Source organism: Tamandua tetradactyla, chromosome 5, assembly GCF_023851605.1.
Source record: "Tamandua tetradactyla isolate mTamTet1 chromosome 5, mTamTet1.pri, whole genome shotgun sequence".
Classification (NCBI taxonomy): domain Eukaryota; kingdom Metazoa; phylum Chordata; class Mammalia; order Pilosa; family Myrmecophagidae; genus Tamandua; species Tamandua tetradactyla.
Window position 1 is genome coordinate 41,690,376 of NC_135331.1, and position 21,424 is coordinate 41,711,799.

The following is a 21,424-nucleotide window of genomic DNA, read 5'->3' on the forward strand; positions in this document are numbered from 1 at the left end:
ATTAGGATGTCTATCCAGTGGTCTCCCACCACGTTCACATCTCCATTGTTTTGAGAAAATGTGACCTACGTAATACTAAGATTAGAAGAGTTTTATTGTTTTTCACATCTTAAAAATATAGAAAAATACTATTTATGTTAATGAAGATGTCAGAATTGTCCCCTATACACTCTACATCAGGAGAACTGGCCTAGCATAGTGCAATAAGTATATGCTTTAGAAACAGACCGGGACCCAAATACTGGTTTTGCAGCTTCCTGGTTGTGTGACCTTGGCTAATTTCCTTAACCTTTCTGAGCTTCAGTTTCCTTATCCATAAAATGAAGCTACAATGCCTCCCTCAATGGGCTGTTGTGAAAATGAAATTTTAAAAATGTGTAAATAAATTGCAGATGATATTGCTGTAACTGAGACAGCTACCGTGGTTGGCTAATCTACAAGAAGGGAGATAATGCATTTTTTAAGGGTCAACTGAAACTGTTATGTTTAACCCCATTTTCATGGCTCACGTAGTTTAGCTATCTGCCTTTGCCTGAGGGAAATGTCAAAATGTGACCCTAAGAACCAGCTGTCTTTTTAAAACAAAGATAGAAATTTCAAAATGGGATTAAGATTCATGTCTGTGACATTTTGCTCTTCTAATTACACAAGGGAGAACTTTGAAAACTCTGGTCTTTAGGAGGATTCAGTAACATTGGCACAAACAAGTTTCTTTCTAATTCTTCGAGAAGAAAGGAAAATCAACCATAGACTAACCCTACCCACCTGAATAATGTCCCATTTCCATCCATAGCTCCCAAAAAAGTCAAATAGCTTCTAATCACAAATCAGTCTCCTCTAATCAGGTGGAAAATTCTTCCTTTTTTTTTTTAGTGGTAGACTTTTGGGAATTTGTATATGAACTCTTATCTCATATAGAACCCAGGACGTTCCCTGAGGGCTGATCTCTTGTTAATTTTTGTTTCTCTGTTCACCACTTAGCACATTTGTTGCATATAATTTTCTAAATATTAAATAATAATAAGTCCCTAGAAATCCTGAAGACACACACTAGCAATATACTTGCCAGGGCTACAAGCAGTCCCTGTGTGTCGCGTTATTACCTCATATGGTTACTAATTTGTATTTAGACGATTTCCTGCTGGCAAGTATTTGCAGTTGCGCATATATATATGTTTATATATATATATAAACTAGGAACCGTCTACTGCAGAAGTTGCACCAAGACAGCTTTTCTGATATTTCAGCATTTCAAGCCCTCTTCACCAAGAGCTATATTATTTAATTAAAGACCTGGATTATCGTGGTGGGGTGGGGAGAACATTCAAACTGTGTGCAAAAAAGAAAAGTAACACCTTTTAAATACACATGTTGTGTGCTTGGGTACTGAAGGACCAGGAATGGGATGGAGTAAATCTTCACTTTACACTTCTGAAGCCCAATTGATAGCAAGGTGAGGGAAGAATGTCTTTGCCTTGCCCAATCCAGGCAGAGTCTGATTATTGTTACCTGACGATAATATCATCATCCTGCATATTTCAGACTCACACAGAAAAGTGTCCTTGGCTAGCAATGGGCACATAGGAAGCTGACCAAATCCTCCACTTCCAGGAATCTGGTAGAAGAAGGATACAGAGTCATGTCTCCCTTTCCTTCTCAGACTTTGTGTTTCTTGGTCCATTTGTTGTCCCACTTATCTCATTTGCTTGCTTGTTTAAAAAAAAAAAAAGAAGTTGGATGGCTCTATAAAGAGAACATGTAAAAGTATAAAATAGCATACATGCCTCTGTATTTTGGAGCTGCAATGAGGTCCCTATTATATTAAGAGGCACTGTTTTAATGTTCGAGAATAGAAGCTCATTATTTAGTAATAATATTTCGTAATATAGCTAAAGTAATGCTTTGCCCTGGATCTAAGAAAATCAAATAATCATAAGGCTGTAAAGGATCATTTGAGGTCAATTCACCACATTCGGGCAAAAGTCAGCACCACATTTCAACCGCATCCTGTGCTTTGTTGCAAGTTACTGTCACTTAACTGTTTTGTTAATGTTTCTTTGTCCAGGTTCTTGATGAAAATTAGTTTAGTATTTAACAAGTACTAACTCTAACAGAAGGCTTCTTGTCAAGGACCAAACAAAACACTAACTCCCACATAGTGGCTGATTTTCCCAAATAATTTGAACCACACGGTAGGGTGCAGGTAAAAGGGCCAAGGTGTGCTGTGAAGGTGTGCTACTCTCTCCAACCAGAGTGGGCTCCTGCTAACCAGAGACAGCCCTGGATGTGGCTTTAAGATACAGATGTCTGTTAAAGGCTGGAGCTGTGGAAAAGACTAGGAGCAATTAACTGAGGATTTCTTTTCTCTGAGCATCCACTAAGAAACCCTGTGTCCTAGATGATATTTTACTTGCTCGTTCACAATGAAATAGCTTGTGAAAGTCAAAGCAGATGACATTTGCCATTTCCTCTCAGTTTTTTCAGTTGTGTCCTTCAGGCAAAGGAGTTTATCATTGTTTGTTCTTTCAAAGTGATGATATTGGAGTACTGTGGTTTCCTTAAAGGTTTACACCAATTGGATTTTTTAAGTGTTCAAGCCTAAAGCTTACTTAGCTTGAGTTGGCTTGTTTGTTTGTTTCTGTTTATTCTTGAAAATCATTTTCCTAAACTATCTTTATCCTTTTTTTTTTTCCTGGAGCTCATGAAAGTGGGAACTGACAATTCGGCCATAATTCAAAACTTTTTTTATTCTTATTCTTAAACCCTGGAAGACATTTACTTAAATGACCAAGACCTGGGGATCTGCACAAGGCATTGCATTTTGGTGCTGAAAAGGACATTGACTATCAGTTAAACCAAAGCCCCCATCCTAAGATGCATGAAATTAAAGTCCAGAGACTCCAGGAATTTTCTAAGGCCGAGTTACTAATTAGGCAAAACTATGACCCTGATTTGCCTCCTAGTTCAGGGATTCCTTCTACTTCTACCCTACTCCCTAACCATCCAATTTTGGTGTTGCATATAATTACCATTTTTCCTAAGGGGTATGATAATGGTCCACCAAATATATCTAAGTCCTAACCCCTAGAGCCTGTGAATATGGTAGAGCACATTGCAAAGCAGGATTAAGAGTACAGATGGAATCAAGGTTGCCGATTGCCTGACCTTGAGGGAGATATCCCAGATTACCTGAGCAGAGTCAATATAATCATAAGGTCCTTAAAAGTGAAAGAAGGAGGCAAAAGTGGAGGTCAGAGTGGTATGATGTGAGGAGGCAGCTACCTGCAATTGCTGCCCTTGAAGTGGTTGAGGGCCGCCGTGAACCAAGGAATGAAAGCCACCTCTAGAAGCTGGAAAAGGCAATGAATCAGATTCCCCCACTCCGAGAGCCCCCAGAAAGGAATGCAGCCCTGCCAACATCTTGATTTCAGCCCTGTGATACCTAGCTTGGACTCCAACCTATGAAACAGTAGGATAATAAATTTGTGTTCTTGTAGGTCACTGAGTTTGTGCTGATTTGTTTATAGCAGCCACAGAAAACTACTAAACTAACAACAGAGCATTGACGGCTGCTCAATGGAAAAATGTTTTTTCATAGAATAAAATTTAAAATCTGGTCCATTTCCGCTAATTTTTTTCCCTTAAATCCTACCTTAAGACAGTTTAGTAATTGCTTTCCACTAGGAAGCAGATACCATCTGCTGTTAATTTATTGCATTTTCCATGAATAGACACAAGCTCATGCCCAAGCTCACCAAATGAACAGGAGACCGTGAGGGAGGTTCAGGAGACGTCCCTGCCGTACTTCATCAGAATGCCCTTGGGGCAGCCGGAGGAGAAGCAGACTTCTGACGTAAAGCTGCAATTCTGTGTGTCAGATAAAGCCATTTCAAGGCTTGTCTGTGGATAATAGAGGTTTCTGCAAACCGGCCTCTGTCGGTAATATCCACAATGCTATGATCAAGGACATAAATGCTCATAAAATTTCATCCCTTCTGCCCACACTTTTCACTCAAAATAGCAAGGGGAAATGAAGTCACACACACACACACTTCAGGTTTGCGTCTGACAACGGAAACGTTCACCTTAACTATTCAATTATAGAAATAAGCAGTCTCTGTCACCAGTTATCATATTACATTGCTACTGAGCCATAGCTTACCATCCAAAAGAAAGCCAAGCACCAGCTAGTTCTTTAAACCCAAGATCCTTATGCCTAATAAATTTTTAGCTTGTTAATATTTCAGAATGTCCAGCCACCAATATATTTTCCTCAAAACCTAGAAAAAGACCTCAGTTAAACCAACGGTCCCTGTTTGCCTGAGATTGAGTCGGTTCCCAGGATGAGAATCTTAGTGCTTTAACCATAAAATCCCTGAAAAAGTCATCATTAATAGGGCCTCAATTACATATTTTTGTGTGGCAGTCCAAGGCCCTGGGCTCAGTAGGCATACTGCTGGGAACCCACTTTCTAAGTTTAGGGCTCAAGGATACCCAATTATGTGACGTTTGGGTGAAGGAACAGCCCGCATTGCTCACACTCTCCATCATACTTCTCCACGACTTCCTCTGTTTGTGATTGACAAGGCATCTCCCTTAAAAATCTCAGCTGGAAGAGTGTGAGAAACAACCAGACTGCCTGTGATTCCTGGAGAAGACACTGTCCCATTCCCTACAGCAGCAGCTCTGGGCTTTCATGTGTATTCAATGGGAAAGAGCATGCTTAAGTTTACAGGGACACCTACTTTGGTTTGTTGCAGGGTATTGATCAGCAACCTGAGATCTGCTCTGGAGGCTCAGTTTGATAGCCGGGTCCGTGCAAGCGGACACAGTTATGAGAAGTACAACAGCTGGGAAACGGTATGGCATGCACATGATTTGCACGTTGCTCTGGTAACTGTACCAAGAATGTCACGTTTAACCCATATGGTTCCGTTTGGTAGATAGAGGCTTGGACTCAACAAGTTGCTACTGAAAATCCAGACCTCATCTCTCGCAGTGCTATTGGAACCACATTTGAAGGACGCACTATGTATCTCCTCAAGGTAACCGCTTTTAACCAGGGCCTTGCCATGTCTACTACGGCTTTAAATCAATGAATTCTAATGCATTAGCATCTGCTTCACAGACATGCGAACCCAAACATTATTATAACTCTTTCCCTGCCTATATCCCCTAGGGAATCAAGCAGCTTCTCCAGCTCCTTTTATCATATGTGGATTTTTAATCGTTATTTTGATTTATTCAAAAGAAAAAAATGCAATAAAATAAGAGACATCCTATAAATTTAACCACATTCCTGTAAGCAATGTAAATGATCACCTACCTTGATGAAATTGTTCTTCTCTCCCAGCTGTTGTTTGCAAATCCGTTTGCTAAAGAGGTTCATAAACTTCGCATCTATCAGACAACATTACAAAGCGTATCAACAATTTGTTTCTGTCATCCTCAAATGCCATTTTTGTCATGTAATTCTAATGAGGAAAATAAAGAGACTAGGGATAAATGGGAGAGAAGGAGAATTCTTATGGGATTAGCAACAATCATGATTACTTCTAATTACTCACCCAGTTGTCTTGGTCCTGTCACCTAATAATAGCAGCTGAAAATAACCTCCACGTGAGCACAATTAAGCAGAGTAATCAAGCATCTTCTGAAAGTATGAGCTTGTCAAGCTTACTAAAAATAATAAACAGCCATGTAAGCCTTCAGCTCAAGCATTGTGAGTATCTGGCGGCAAGAACATACTGTGCTAGTGTTATGTTTTAATTTAATCATGGGCTATATCTCTTGCTACTGTCAGGTTTCACCTGTTGAGCCCAAATCCCAGGCGGGAAGCGGATGTTAACCCCTGAATGCCATCTGAATTACAGTTTCCCTTTTCCCTTTGTTTGTCATAGGTTGGCAAAGCTGGACCAAAGAAGCCTGCCATTTTCATGGACTGCGGTTTCCATGCCAGAGAATGGATTTCCCCTGCATTTTGCCAGTGGTTTGTGAGAGAGGTTAGTATATATGGTCATTTTGGGCAGAGAGATATGGAAAATATGTTTTTATTTCAACCAATTCCTCATAACCTAGCTATAATAAAAGAGAACAATCGAAAGAGAGAATACTTATAATTCCACATTCTCATTTTTGAGAATGAATTTCAACTTTCACCGTAAGGCAAAATTTTAAAACAGTTGATAATTTGTATTTCTTTGAATTTCATTCATCTGAATCCTCTCTTCACATTTGATGCAGATGTTCACAAGTAGTATAACGGATATTTCATTTGAAAGTTGACGGTTGCAGAGAAAGCATCATTATTAAAGCCCTGGATAATAATCATTGTAAACTTCAGAATAAAAGAAAGCAGTTCATATAGTAGTCCCTAATATAAATGATCCTGTATTTCATTCCTTATAATTCTAATGACAACATACATGTTAACATATTTTAATATATTATATAAAATATAAACTGGGGTGCACAGGTGGTTCAGCGGTAGAGTGCTCGCCTTCCATGCAGGAGACCTGAGTTCAATTCCCAAACCATGCACTGCCCTCCCCCAAATATATATATATATAAACTGAAATGTTATAAAACCATTGTCTATGAGTCCATTCTGATATAAATAGATAATTCAATAAATTAGGAATAAATAAGGAAAAATGAGAAACTGTCTCAGAGCAGAGGAGCCTAAGGAGACATGGCCATCACATGCAACATAAGATCCTAGGTGGATCCTTGAACAGAAAACAAGAGGTGAAATATGAATAAAGCTAATAGTTTGATAGTATTGTACAAATATCCATTCCTGTATTTTGATAATTATACCCTGGTGTTTTAGTTTGCTAAAACTGCCAGAATGCAATATACCAGGAATGGAACAGCTTTTAAAAAGGAAATTTATTAAAGTTGCAAGTTTATAATTCTAAGGCCATGAAAATGTCCAAATTCAGGCACTCAAGAAAGACTGAGTCTAGAACACCTAGAAGAGCTGTCTAGAACACCTCTATCAGCTGAGAAGGCATGTGGTTGGCATCTTCTGATCCCTTGCTCCTGGACTCCATTGCTTTCAGCCTCTGTTTCCTATGGGGGTTCCTCACTTGGTTTTTCCAGGGCTAGGTTTCGTCTCTTGGCTTTCCATGGCTCTCTCCAGACTCTGGCTTGCTTAGCATCTCATGGAAAGACACACGGTGACGTCTGCTGGGACCTGCATCTCCAAATGTCTGGGTCTCATGCTGGCTCTGTCAGCTCTGAAGCTTTTTCCCCAAAATGATTCCCTCTTAAAGGGCTCTAGTAAGCACCTATCTTGAATGGGTGGAGTTACATCTCCATGAAACCACTTCATCAGAATATCCCACCCACAACTGAGTGGGTCACATCTACGTGGAAACAACCTAATGAAAAGATTCCACCTAGGGCAGGCAGCGGTGCTCAGTGGCAGAGTTCTCGCCTGCCATGCAGGAGACCCAGGTTCGATTCCTAGAGCCTGTCCATGCAAAAAAAAAAAAAAAATCCCAACCAATAATATTGAATGAGGATTAAAGAATTTGGCTTTTCTGAGGTACATAACAGTTTCAAACCAGCACACTTCGTTAAGATGTCAACATTAGGAAAGCTGGGTAAAAGATATAAGCAACTCTCTAGAGTATTTTTGCATCTCTTCAACAAGTCTAAAATTACATCAAAATTAAAAGCTAAAAATATTTAAATACCTTAAAATAGAAGAAAATATTATTTCTTCTGTGATTCATAATATTTGAAGCACCTCTATATTTACTTGTCATGGTCTTGATTTCTGCATGTGTTATGCATCCAATTGGCATCATTTAGCTTCAGTAGGTAGCTCACCATTTGCCCTATAGAAGGAGGGAATTTTAAGATTTACGTTAGTTATCACCAATTAAAGAACATGGGTCTATAGCGCCTCCAACCTAAAAAGTACAGGCTTTATTGTGAATTATAGAAATGAACACATACTTAAAAATCACAAAGACTATATATAAAGACTGTTAATACATGGAAGCCTTAAATATGTGTCACGCTGCTTTGTTTGCTAAGGCTGCTGGAATGCAACACACCAGAGATGGACTGGCTTTTATAAAGGGGATTTATTTAGTTACAAATTTACTATTTTGGGAGGGCACACAACAACGTCTGCTGGACCTCTCTCCCAGCTTCTGAGTTCAAGCGGCTTTGCCCAGAAGAGGTTTATATCTCCAAACATCTGGGTCTGAGCCAGCTCTGAGCTCCTCTCTCCTGACTCCTCCTTTTAAGCCTCACTGATTGCAGATTCTTAGCCTTCCACAGATGTAATCAGCCATAGATAGATTTCACGGGCTGAAGATTTAAGTCCACAGCAACAGAACGGGGCACCATCACCTGGCCAAGATGCCACCTGAACCTAACTACTGTGGACAGTTTAAAGTCAATTCAAACAAGCAGCCTAGAAAAAAGGTTGAATTTGTTTAATATCATCCAGGGGTAAAGGAGCTGTGACTAAGAGAAAATATTAAATGGATGTGGTCCCTTAATAGGATTTTCCTTCTTAAGGAAGAGGGTTAAGAAGGAAACTTCCACCATTGTGCATCTTGGAGCCTTGGGGGAGTCTCCCCAAAATCCATCAGTGAAAGCTTACTTAGTAGTGAGAGGTTTCTTTCATGTTGGACACTCCCTCTAGTAAGATCATCTACAGGAAGTTTCATAGAAAATGAATAAATTTCTGGATGCTGCTATTAGGAATATTCATAGACATCCATAACCACTCCCTACTAGAACTAACTCTTACACCCATAGCCTACTAAACTTGAAAGAAAATTACTGCAGTTGCTATTTCAGAGGAAGTAAGTATATTTGTTCTTTAAAGGCCTTTCATTTTGCTCATCTTCAAAGTAAAAAGTTAAAATAAAAAATAATGATTATGTGAGTCATACATGGATCGAATAGATGTATCCTGGGAATAGAGGAAAATTAGAACCATCAATTTGAACAAAAATTTTTCTGTTTTGCTGAGTACTTCCTTAAATATTAATAATATGTCCCTTAATAGAGGATACAGCGTTCATTACCAAAGGTAACAGTCACTGGTCTATGTACATTTTAGCAGCATTATGCATTCCATTCATCCCTGGAATTCTGCTTTGTAATTCATACACAGGCTGTTCGCACCTATGGACGTGAGATCCACATGACAGATCTTCTTGACAAATTAGACTTTTATGTCCTACCTGTATTGAACATTGATGGCTACGTCTACACCTGGACCCAGGTATCTGTGATCCATGCTCCTGTACTGAGATGAGCCCATAAAATGAATATCAGCCACCTTCTGTTATAATTGTCCTAACAAAATAATCCACTTTCAGAACCGAATGTGGAGAAAGACCCGTTCCATCCGTGATGGAAGCTCCTGCGTTGGCACGGACCCCAACAGAAATTTTGATGCTGGTTGGTGCGGTAAGTATCTGGCTGACCATTTTGTTTTCTGAAAGCATAGACAATAAACAGTTTATTTATTCATTCAATAAACAGTTTATTCATTCATTCAAAAATGTCCTGAGGCCCTACTGTGCTCCCAGCTGTGCTAGGTGCTGGACACGTAAGAGTGCACGAGCCCAACTGATCCCACCAGTCATGGCATGTACAGTCTAGAAGGGGAGACAGTATTTAAATTAATAACTATATAGATAATTAATTAAAAGTGTGATGTCATTAGAATTTTGTAATTCAACTCTCAAAAGTGATTGCAGTAAAATAGATTCTTTTCATGAATATTAGTTTTTCCCTAACTTTGATTTTCTTATACTCCATTGATTGCATTGTATTATAATACATAGGGACACATTGGTGATTTCCCATGCAACTTTTTGCCATGTTATCTTAAAAGCATGCCACCCTAATTATACAGAGAAGGTAGAGTTTAGCAAACAGGTATGATTGCTGAATTATTATATAGATATTTCTTTTAGTCTCCAGTATCTTAGAGCAGCTAGAAGTAGAAACCTAAAATTGTGGAATTGTAACCCATACCAAACTCTGAAATCCGTTCTACAACTTAATTGTTGTGATGTGCACTGAAATTTATTGCTTTTTTATATATATGTTATTTTTCACAAAAAAGAAAAAAATCTCTCTTCTAGCCTCCAGTATTTTGGAGCAGCTAGAAGGAAAAAATCTGAAATAGTGGAATTGTAACCCATTGCAAACTCTGAAATCTGTTCTGTAACTATTTGATGAAGTGTACTTTGAAAATCATTGCTTTTTCTTTCTTTTCTTCGTATATACGTTATATTTGGCAATAAAAAAAGTTTAAAAAAAAAAGCAAATCACCCTAATCTTGTCATTCACCCCAATCTTGTGATAAAGTATATCCTGTGATGTATTTATAAAGCATTACACTTGAGAATGACTATAAAGATTCCTGTAAAATCACAACTTTTTTTAACTATCTCATTTGAAAGTTTGAGACTTCCCCTGAGAGAATTCCCGTAGGTGACCGTTTCCCATTAACAAAAATAAATGTTTTCCCAGAGGTTGGAGCCTCAGAAAGGCCTTGTGATGAAACTTACTGCGGACCATCTGCAGAGTCTGAAAAAGAGACCAAGGCCCTGGCTAATTTCATCCGCCAGAACCTCGCTTCCATCAAGGCGTATCTGACAATCCACTCATACTCCCAGATGATGCTCTACCCTTACTCTTATGATTACAAGCTTACAGAGAATAATGTGGAATTGGTAAGTAGTCACAGTGGTAGATATGATATCTCACTGTTGACTCTTTTTTATTCTAATCCTGAAAAAAATGATAATAAATGTTTCTGGAGGCTATATTATTGATTTTTGGTAGCAGAAGGTGAAAAACTTATTACAGATTTACAAAGAATCTTGAGTTGGCTTGAAAAGCTCGTTGGCTGAAATATGACTGATGAGGAGGAGTAAGCAGCATGTGGTTTATTAGCTAATCTTCAAAATGTTCCTCTTCCTCCAGCCTCACCACAATGCTGATTCACATGAGGATTTCAGATGCACTTGGGATAATCAGCAAAGTTCCTTGATCGCACACATAATTTTTGTCTGAGAGTCAATTTTGTCAATTTGTCAAACTAGACTTGACATAGGCAGAAAGCAAGAGATGTTATGAGGGATCTTTCTGTATTTGGTTGATATTGAATTTAACAATCAGATCTTAAAATTGTTTATTCCACTGTGGGACATGGAATTAAGCCAATCAATGGCAAACACAAATGATGAGACTAAAACTTTATTAGAGGGACTTGTACAAAGACACTTTTATATCCCCGACTCAACACATTAACAGTCTTGATATAGAATCAAGAAATAATCCCATAGAAAGTGAAGTAATCTAAACGTTTTATAATAATTTCCATTAAGGAATATTGCACACCAATACCTGAATATTTTTAAAAGTAGGCAGAGTTAGGGCAGACCACAGTGGCTCAGTGGCAGAGTTCTCACCTACCACGCCTGAGACCCAGGTTTGATTCCCAGTGCCTGCCCATGCGGAAAAAGTAAGTAGGTTTAAATTCTACACACAATATATTTTTTTAATTTATGAAACATCTGGCTACCAGAAGTTGGAACCGATGATCTAAAAAGCAAGAATAAGATTTAAAGCTTTTGAGTTATGAAAAAACAAAAAGAGAAAGTAGTGCATTTAGATAGTGACATAGATATTTGGCTTACCTAAAAGCATAAATTTGAAGGCCTAGTAACTTTAAAAACTGAGAATTGTTTTGTACTTTCAGATTCAGTATTTTAGAGGCCAAATAAAACACGTAAATATTCGGTGACGAGCAAAATGTGAAAAGAACTCCAGCCTTCCTAGAAGAGCTGGTAACTATTAGTTGGCCTGGTCCTTTCCGTGAAAGAGAAAAAGAAAAAAGTTTATAAAACACCATTTTTCAAAAAGCTTCCCATTTTCCCTATCTGTAGCCAAAACAATGAAAGAAAACATCACTACTTGGAACCATCAAATATTTCAGCTTTCCAGTGAAGCGTCATCTGTGATCTGAAAGTGCTCCCCAGTGAGTGCTCAGGATCTGCTGGCCCAGAGATGGGTGTGGTCAGCTCTTCAATTCTGGCTCCCTGAGGAGAGGAGGTGCGGTGTGTTGTTTGCTTAATTCATGTCGCTATGTCTAAATTGTCCCAAATGACAAGAGAAAAAGCCAAAGTCATAAAAATTAGATACCAAATTAATAAGTAGAATATCAAGACGGAAAGTGTAAAGCACATTAAGTGGTAACATATATCCAATTTGTTCAGTATCCACTAGTCTTAAACATAAATGCTAATACTAACAGAAAAGCTCCAAGTGTTGCTTAGAATTGAACTGCTTCGCAGAGGTTTCAGTAGCTTTTCTTGTTTCATGAGTAAATTAAAATCCTTTGAGCAATGAAGTAAGTTTGTGGTCCCACTGGATCCCCATAATTACCTAGTACCTTGGGCTCCTTTAAAAGTCTCCAAAGTATCCTTAAGAAGAGAATTAAAGGCAGTGCAACAGCGGCTCAGTTGCAGAGTTCTCACCTGACATGTCAGAGATCTGGGTTTGATTCGCAGTGCCTGACCATGTAAAAAAAAAAAAAAGAAAAGAGAATCAAGTAAGTTCTGTCTTTGAAATCTCATGAATAATTTTTGCTACTTCCTATTGGGGTTTTATCCAGGAAAAAGACCCAGGGCTCCAGGTTAGTGAATTTAATAGGCCAGTTCACATGTGCCCCAAGTGGAGCAAAAACTTTCCAACAGGATGTGAACCACTTATACATTTATCTAAGATTCACTTCTTCATTGGAAATCAAGGAAAGTGAGAAAATGGTAAAAGAGATACTATTAGGAATCCCGTCCCCCCAAATTGCTTTAAAATTCTAATTAAAAACAAGTGGAATATGCAGAATTATACCAAATATCCATAATCTATTTTCAAAAGAAAAAATGCACAAGCCACAAAATTATCTTATCCTGGGTATTTATTTTTAATACTCATAATACTAATGAATTCAAGGACAAGAACATTCCACTTCTTATCTTTTCCTGAGCCTGATAAAACAGATGACTAAAATACAAAACTTAATTGTATTTATATTATTAGCACATTGATCATACTTGTTAAATTTAAAAGCTACTTTAATTTTCAATAGTTTCACTTTTGCCTAGTGTCTTAAATATTTAGTTGCCATTAGTAAAGCCTAAGATGAACGTTATTTGATTATTTGATTCATTCAAGATCTGAATTTGGTTCAGCTCTCCAAAGAATAAATAAGAAAGAAATTTATTAATTTGTACAATTCTAATTTGGTTACTTCCAAAGCATATTTTGCTAGAACAAACTCGTAACTCTAGTGTCACTACAAATATTCAAAAAATATTTGACCTGAATTTGGTCCCGCTCTCTAAAGCACGTACATCTTTTGAGTACCTAGAGACCCTTTCAACATTTTTCTTATTTTGTACAATTCTAATTCGATTACTTCCAAAGCATAGCTTGCTAGGACAAATTCATAACTGTAGTGTCACTACAAATATATGTATAGCCAGAAGAGAATTTGAATCTCTCAAAAAGAAAAGTAATTGGTTTTTTCAGGTTTTTTTTGTAATAAGGATTTCAAGAAAAAAAAAATTTAAACCTTGATCCGAAAAGATGGATGTTCCATCTTCTCCCAAATTTAGTACTTCTAGATCAATTTATGAACAGAAAAATGTGGCACTGCTGCAGAAAACAAAAAGGTAGTTAACGATTAATAAGATGAATTCTTGACATAATACCATGTCCTGTAAAACTCATAATTTTATTAAAGGGGTACAAAGTTGACTTGTCATACAGAATTCTGGCCAGTAATTCTGCTAGTAGTTGGTATATTTATTTTATTTTCCTCTATTCATATAAACCTTATAAAATTATATTTGTAGGAAAGTATAATTTAAGATGTATAAGGCTCAAGACTCAAGGAAATTTCTCTGCACTTTTATTAGCATTCTGAGCCCAAATTTAGCAATCTTTTGGTATTGAGTTATGACAAAAATGTATATGACTTCATGTCTAAAAGACCTTACATGTATATTGTGTGACAATTGCTCCTATCTTCAGACAACCTTCAGAAGGAAGGAAAACAGAGGTGCGAATGCCAATGAAGTAAAACAACAGGAAAAGTCATAGCATGGATTATAAAAAAAAAAAAAGCTTCTACACAGATATAATCCTTTATAATTTGCAAGCCGTTTTTACCATACTATATTAAAGAACCCAGGGTGCTCTGTGAATTTTCAAAGTCATCATAAACTGCCCACTTCCCCAGTCCAGACTTCTTCAATTTAGAGCTATCATTGTCTTCAGAGGAAATGTCAAGACCAAGAAAAAAGCTGAAGCTGAATTTATAAAGTTCTGAAGGATAATGAAATATTGAATTAGGTGATCTCTTTATTGTCAGAGGGAATAAAAGTTAAGAGACATGATGGAACAGGCTCCCCAAACTTAGCCACATCTCTACTTCTTAATGTACCATCTTCCCCCCTAAAGAAACCTAAATGTCACTGTAATAACAAAATGAAAAGCAAGAAGTCAGAGGAAAACCCAGAGACTAAAGGTCATGTCCCACTCCCCAAACTGATCGAAGGGAAAGCCAATGTACGCTACACAAAGGTGGCCATCCAGGGCATGGGTTTCCCACCACTTCTCTGCAACACATTTTTAAGCTACAAAAGTCGTAGGCGTTCTCTGGTTCTGCCTTCCTGTTCCCCAGGAAGAACAGGAACACTGTCTGCTGAGACAGTGCAGACTTGGCTAAACCAATACCAGTAGTGGGGACAGGCCTGCCCCTGAAGCTCTTGGCTCCTGAGGAATTTCCTAGTCTGCCCTAATTTCTAAAGACACACCCCTGCCTGTAGCCACAATCCGTGGTGGTGCTCCATGCCTGTAGCCACAATCTGTGGTGGTGCTCCATGCCTGTAGCCACAATCTGTGGTGGTGCTCCATGCCTGTAGCCACAATCCGTGGTGGTGCTCCATGCCTGTAGCCACAATCTGTGGTGGTGCTCCATGCCTGTAGCCACAATCTGTGGTGGTGCTCCATGCCTGTAGCCACAATCTGTGGTGGTGCTCCATGCAGCTGTCTTTGTGATCCCAGACCATCCTTTCCATGACTATACATTCATTAACCAGGAGCAAGATGGCAGTATAGCTAGGGAGGCCCTGTTCTTCCTGAAAAATTACTAAATTTGACCACAGGAGAGAAAACCGCTTCTAAAGTCCAATAAAGTCCAGTTTGGTATCACTTCACTACCTCTTAATTAAACTTTAGTTAAATGAATCACCAAGATAAACGGCTACTGCTCCACCAAAAACATGTGAGCATAAAGCAAAGCCATCATTAGAGATAAACATAAAAATCAGAGAGAAGATATATTGCGATTAGGAGGTGGAGAATTGCAGGGTCATGCACACACCCAGTCGCAGCTGTCACCACGTCCCTGCCTAATCACAAACGTCATGAGGCCACATTCCCACTGTCAGGCAGGCTACCAGCTGCTAAGTCAAACAAGGTGACAAACCCTCAACAAGTTCTTAGGACAGAGAACATCTGCTCCAGGAATTTTCCCAGAATTTCTAACCTCACTAAATTAAAAAAAAAAAAATTCGAATGAAAATTGCAGAATATCTTTGATTAGAGAAAGCAATTGCTGATTTACAACCAAGCACGTTAAATGATTCTTGGCCCTGTTCAAATTCCCCTGCTGGGCCTGGTCAGTAAATGGCTCATCAGACAATCACCAGCAATTTTACTGAGCACCTATTAAGTGCTCAGTTCTCAGTCCCTGTCACCGAGAATTTAGGATTTTATTGGAACGATGAAACTTAGATATGTAAGGAAAGTGCAGGATTAGGCATTTCCAACTCTGCACTGGAGAAGGATCTAGGGTAAGGAAATGAAGACATTTTAAGCAAAGAGTAGAGCCAACAAATATGCAACAGTGGATGTGCAAAACAGAAATGAAAAAGGAATCAGAAGCAGTCAGCCCATTTCTGAATATTCTCATTAGGGAAGAATAGAGGGTGAGGTTTGATCAATAACGTGACCAGATAATGGAGGGACTTGAATGTCAGAATGAATCCCGGGTCACAGTGGGCCCTGGAGCCTGCTGAATGAGACCAGGTAAAAAGTGTTGCTAGGTCAAACACAGGACTCCACTTAAAGGTGAATTTCAAATAAACAACTAATAATAAGATTCCGTGTGTCTGTCCCAAGTACTGCATGTGACAGACTCACACTAAAAAAAAACTATTCATTGAAATTCTCATTTAAAAATACGGGTCTGCCTGAAAAATAATATTTCACACGGTTGACCTATCAGAGGTGTTTAGGAGACACCTATTCTAGCAGGAGAAATTTGGGGCATCCTTTAAAAGCAGTTGTCTTCCTTTCTAATTTTTTTCCCCTAAAATAAAACTCTCATTGCCATGATTATATCTTCCATTTGACTTTCCATTAAACCAGGGGTCCTCAACCCAAAGCCACCCCTTTTCCAGGGGGCATTTGGCAGTGTCTAGAGATATTTTGGGTTGTCTTTAAGGGGGTAAAGGGAGGACCCCTACTGGTATCTAATGGGCAGAGGCCAGTGATGTTGCTAAACATTCTACAAAGCACAGGACAAACCCACAGCAAAGCATTATCCAGCCAAAGTGTCAATAGTGGCCGAGGTTAAGAAACCCTGCTCTAAACAAAGATAAGAGTGCAGTCACATTCCTGGCCAAAGGCCCTTGGCTTTCACAGAATCTTATAATTATTCACTCCTCACACATAGTTTACAATGTTCTCCAGATCTGAAGTTCAAGAGACCTTGCATATCCCCACTATACAGTATTTACTTTTTAATATTTATTTGAAAGAGGCACCACTTCCAACCCCCAAAAAAATTTCTCTGGACTTTGTAACTCCAGCTGACTCATCGTCACATTTCCCTTGAATTTTAAGAAGCTTGAAAACATGTTTGCAGATGAGCCAAAGGAAAAATTTGGTTTAAATCAGTGAAAGCGTCCTTACACCCCCGTGGACGCTGCAGAGACTAACAGACCCTACTCTCTGAAGCCAAGCTTTTTCCCAACTCCTTTCCCATCTCTGATCCTGGAGCCTTGCAACCCAAACCTAACCTATTTATTTATCCTCCTCCTTTTTCTCAGAAACATTTGTTTTTTCAAGTCCCAAATGCTTTGTCCTCCGTGTCTGCTTGTAGACCTTAAGGACTCTTCCTTTTGCACCAAGATTACAAAAGTTACATTTCTCATTGTTCCCTTGGTTTAAGTCTCCCATCATCATAGGCCCAAAGGAAGGAGACTGCAGTTGAAGATCATTTTGATGCTTCCATTATGACATAGATTCACCCATAGAGATGGTTAAACTTCACATGAGCAACTCAGTTCTGAAGAAAATTTCCTTTGACTTGCTTTATTCCTTGTAGTTCATTTGGGGCTCTTGTTTTTGTAACTGTGATAAAGAACCACTGGGAGATTAGAAGAAGAGACAGCTCCTTTCATATACTGGGTATGCATCTGGAGGCTGAATTGAGGGTCATGTACACAAATGTAATCAATCGTGAGATGGGAGTTTCTCCATCATGTTACCTGGGTATGCAGGTCTGTCGAAAGCAGCACCCATTCCTTATTCGTCTCGCCAGCCCCCTGGTGCCTGGAGCCTGAGGGAACATCACACCAGTTTGTTCTTGGTCTCATAGACTTGAAGTTAGATGTGACATTTTAGACTCTCTCTTCTGCTCTCTGACCAAGGCCTCTTTTTAAGGAAACAGGTGACAAAAGAGAACATGCATATGATGTGAATTCTCCATCTCTAAGGGTTCATAAAGGCTGCCATGTTTTGTCTTGAGTGAAAGCAAAGTTTTCTCAGAGGCTCATTTATACTTAACTTTCTTCTGTTCTTTACAATTGGTAAAACTAGCTCCAGCGACCCGTCTTTTGAAGTATTAGAAGGCCATGGGAAGACGTGAAAAAAAAGCATGGTATTTAAAATGAGAAAAACCTAGCTCAAGTCAGCTACTCATGGAGCGGTGTGCCCTTGGGCAAGTTCTTTTATCTTCGCTGAGTTTCAGTTCTTTTATCTGTAAAATGGGGATAAAAATATCTAGCTCTTATCAAGAGCTCTTTGTAGAGCCTAAGGTATCACGTAAATGTTAGTTCTTATTTTGAACCCATTGAATGAAGATGTAAGACGGCCCTCAAATGGCAGATTGTATTGTAAAGAAAAGTGTCATTATTCAGATGTGGAGCATGTTTTCTGCCATGCTGCTGCTTTGTGAGTCTTCCTTCAGCTGTCTTGGTCCTTTTTAACAGAAATGTAAAGGGGAAAAGAGTTACCACTCTGACATTTTAGCAAATGCAGGATTTGCTGCCATTCCTGGCAGGGGTCAGTCACCCAGTTTGGGTAGTAAGGTCCCACTGAGCGTGCTGCTCCACACGGCATTCCATTCTGCTAGAAAATTCTGTGCCGATGAAATGTGGACAGATAATGTTGGAAAGATAAATGAGCAACATTTCTGAAATTATTTGAACTCTTCTGAGGAAAAGCCCCACACTGATTCCAGGGATTTTTGTGAAGATAATTGGAATTTGAAATATGATATTTCGGTTGATTAATGTCTCTTCTGACTTTTTTTTGTTTCTTGGCCTTGGAGAAAGAGTCCATAAGCTTCATTTTTCTAAGTTAAGGGAAAGAAGTGAAGTGCAGTGCAGAGATCAGTGTCTGAAGACGACAACCCATCAACCGCACTATGTGGTACCCCCGCCTTCCCACAGGCACCCCCAGTTTCCAATAAGGAGGGTCATAGTTCAGCACTCTGACACCCCCCCACACACACACACACACACAAATCTTGCCCCTACGCCCCTGAGCCCTAGCATGGGACTCTGTCTTTCAGCTGTGTGTTAGGTGCTGTGTGGGCTCAGACCAAGTTCGCGCAAAGCATGGGTCAGCACTTTGCGAGACCACACACCAAACACAGAAGCAGACATAGATTTATTAGGACTTATGAGCAGGAAGGAGCCTCTGGTGGCAGCCAGTCCAGAGGGATAGTGCTCCACAAAGGGGCAGGAGTGCAAGGGGCAATGTGTATATGATGTCAGAACAAAGACTTTTCCATACAAGGTGAGGACAATCGTTCAAGGGTCTTAATGTTTAAGACTAAGATACAATCAGTGCTATCCCTTTACATCTGGGGTTACATTCTTTTCCCTCCAGGGGGGCTGTTTTCTTTCTTGACCTTTGTCCTGGTCGAACAGGCTGTTCCATGCGTGGGGCTCATTTCCTATGGAGGAGGGTCCAGGCCCTGGGCCACCACAGGTGCTGTGTTAGGAAACAAATTGAAGAGCTTAAAACCGCTCCCCATAAGGAGATTATGCATATGGGGGGTGGAGGGAGACCAGGAGGGCAGGGGGTGTGGAATAGATGTAAAAACAATCCAGGTAGTCACAACACAGAGCAATGGGGGCTCTGATAGAGGTGCCCCCCCCCCCCCCAAAGGAGAGAGTGCAGAGCTTCCGAAGAGAGTTAGGAGGAGCTTCACGAGCAGGTGACACTAAAACTGAAACTAGAAGAGCAATAACATTTCTCCACGTGGACAAAGAGGGAAAGACATTTCCAGCAAAAGGAGAAGGGCAAACAAAGACAAGGAAGTAAGAGAGACAGGGAAGGATATTCAGGCAAGTTCAGGGAAACCAAGCTCAGAAGGAACGTGGGACTGCCCAGGAAGTGATGAGACCTAAGAGATAGAAATGGCTAGGTCACAAAGACCCTGTATGTCAAGAGACGAAGCCAGACTTCAACAGAAGGTCACAGAGCACTGAAGGATGTGGTCGGTAGAGAAGGGAGAGGACAACTGAGGAGAAGGGAGAGGACAACTGAGGAGAAGGGAGAGGACAACTGAGGACAAGGGAGAGCTGAGGCTGAGGTATAAACTGAATGCTCCCTCAACATGCCCAAGGGACAGGAATAAAATAACAGCCTTTATAAGCTAACATCAATCTAGATATTGCTTCAGCAGCAAAGCAGAGCAACCGTTTCCAAAATATGCCTACTGAAGGCTTAGAAAGCACTTGGTTATCACGTCACATGCCCAGAGCATGTTTTGAGGAGAGGCAAGGTAAAGGTTTTTGTGTGTCCTAACTGTAGTTGTGACTAAATTAATAAGCCGATAAGTCGAAAGAGATCAAAGAACACCAGGAGACCCCTGTGGTTTTTGTCCTATAACTTCAACACTGTGTTACACTGATACAGGTGCTAAGAAGCTGGATATGGCCAATCAACAAACATCATTTCAAGAGACAATGACAATTACTATTAAATCTTCTCCAGGGTTCGTAAACTTTTCATGTTTAAAACTAACTCTGAAAAATAATATCTCTGCTAAGTAAAAATAATAACTCAGGGTTTAAGGGGAAGGAAGAATAAAAGGAAAGCCGAGGAAGGTGGCTAAGGAAAGAACAAGACTTCTTTAGCATCAGAGGTTCTGCCTTACTGAAATTAACTGACCAGAGATTTCCTTTGATCAATAGCAAGTTAGAGAAATTGTAGAATAGAAGAAAACATGGTGTTTACCTATCACCAATGTTTCACATGTCTAAAAGGTGGTTTTTAAATCTATTCTGAGCATTATGCAGTGTTCGTAGATTATTCTGATTAGTCTATGCCGAAAGTTCAAGAGAAATGCTTAATGCAGTGTCCTGGTTAAAATAAGATTAAGCAACAGCAGCAATATATTTAGGGCACAAAAATAAAAATTCTATGCTGAGAGAGAAAGTATATATCAGTTTATCAGTTTGGAAATAAGGAAAGAGAGCTCTAAAATTTTCAAGTTACTGAAAACTCTAAGAACAAGTTAGTTCCAGAAAACTGATTTCATCATTTCAATAGACCAAAACAGAAAATCATGTTTTAAATTTCATAATTCTTTTGAAATTTTCTAACATACCACTTGGTAGATGAAGCACTAACACTTTGGGAGCTGGAATCCTTCAAACCTTCTAATCAAACACCCTCATCAATTTACATAAGACTACTTAACTGGTTTTAAAATTAAAACACGAGTAAGGGAAGTTTCTACTTTGCAAAAATAAGATTCTTCTAATTTCATCTCCTAGCTCACAGTTTTTGAGGCATATGTAAAAAGAAAAGCATTATAGTGCCAAAAATATAATGCCAAGTATATTGATTCTTCTAGTTAAAGAATATTAGAATATTAGACTCTTCAAATTCTAGAATAATATAATCCCAAAGAATATTGATTCTTCTAAGACTAAGATTCTTCTAATTTCATCACCAACGTCACAGTTTTTGAGGTGTATATAAAAAGAAAAAAATCATAATGCCAAATGAAATATAGGAAGGTTCAAAACCAGAATGATACATGGCAATTCTCCTGCAG

The 21,424-nt window shown here is 39.1% G+C and overlaps 1 protein-coding gene across 1 annotated transcript in view; it reads left to right on the forward strand.

Moving 5' to 3' along the window:
* The window catches only part of LOC143684067 (carboxypeptidase B), a 39,625-nt gene that overhangs the window by 13,627 nt on the left and 4,574 nt on the right, over positions 1 to 21,424 (forward strand). Inside the window, exons 4-9 of the mRNA XM_077160736.1 lie at positions 4,761 to 4,860; positions 4,944 to 5,045; positions 5,901 to 6,002; positions 9,146 to 9,256; positions 9,354 to 9,444; positions 10,519 to 10,721. Coding sequence (XP_077016851.1) covers positions 4,761 to 4,860; positions 4,944 to 5,045; positions 5,901 to 6,002; positions 9,146 to 9,256; positions 9,354 to 9,444; positions 10,519 to 10,721 — 709 coding nt within the window. The remainder of the gene's footprint in view (positions 1 to 4,760; positions 4,861 to 4,943; positions 5,046 to 5,900; positions 6,003 to 9,145; positions 9,257 to 9,353; positions 9,445 to 10,518; positions 10,722 to 21,424) is intronic.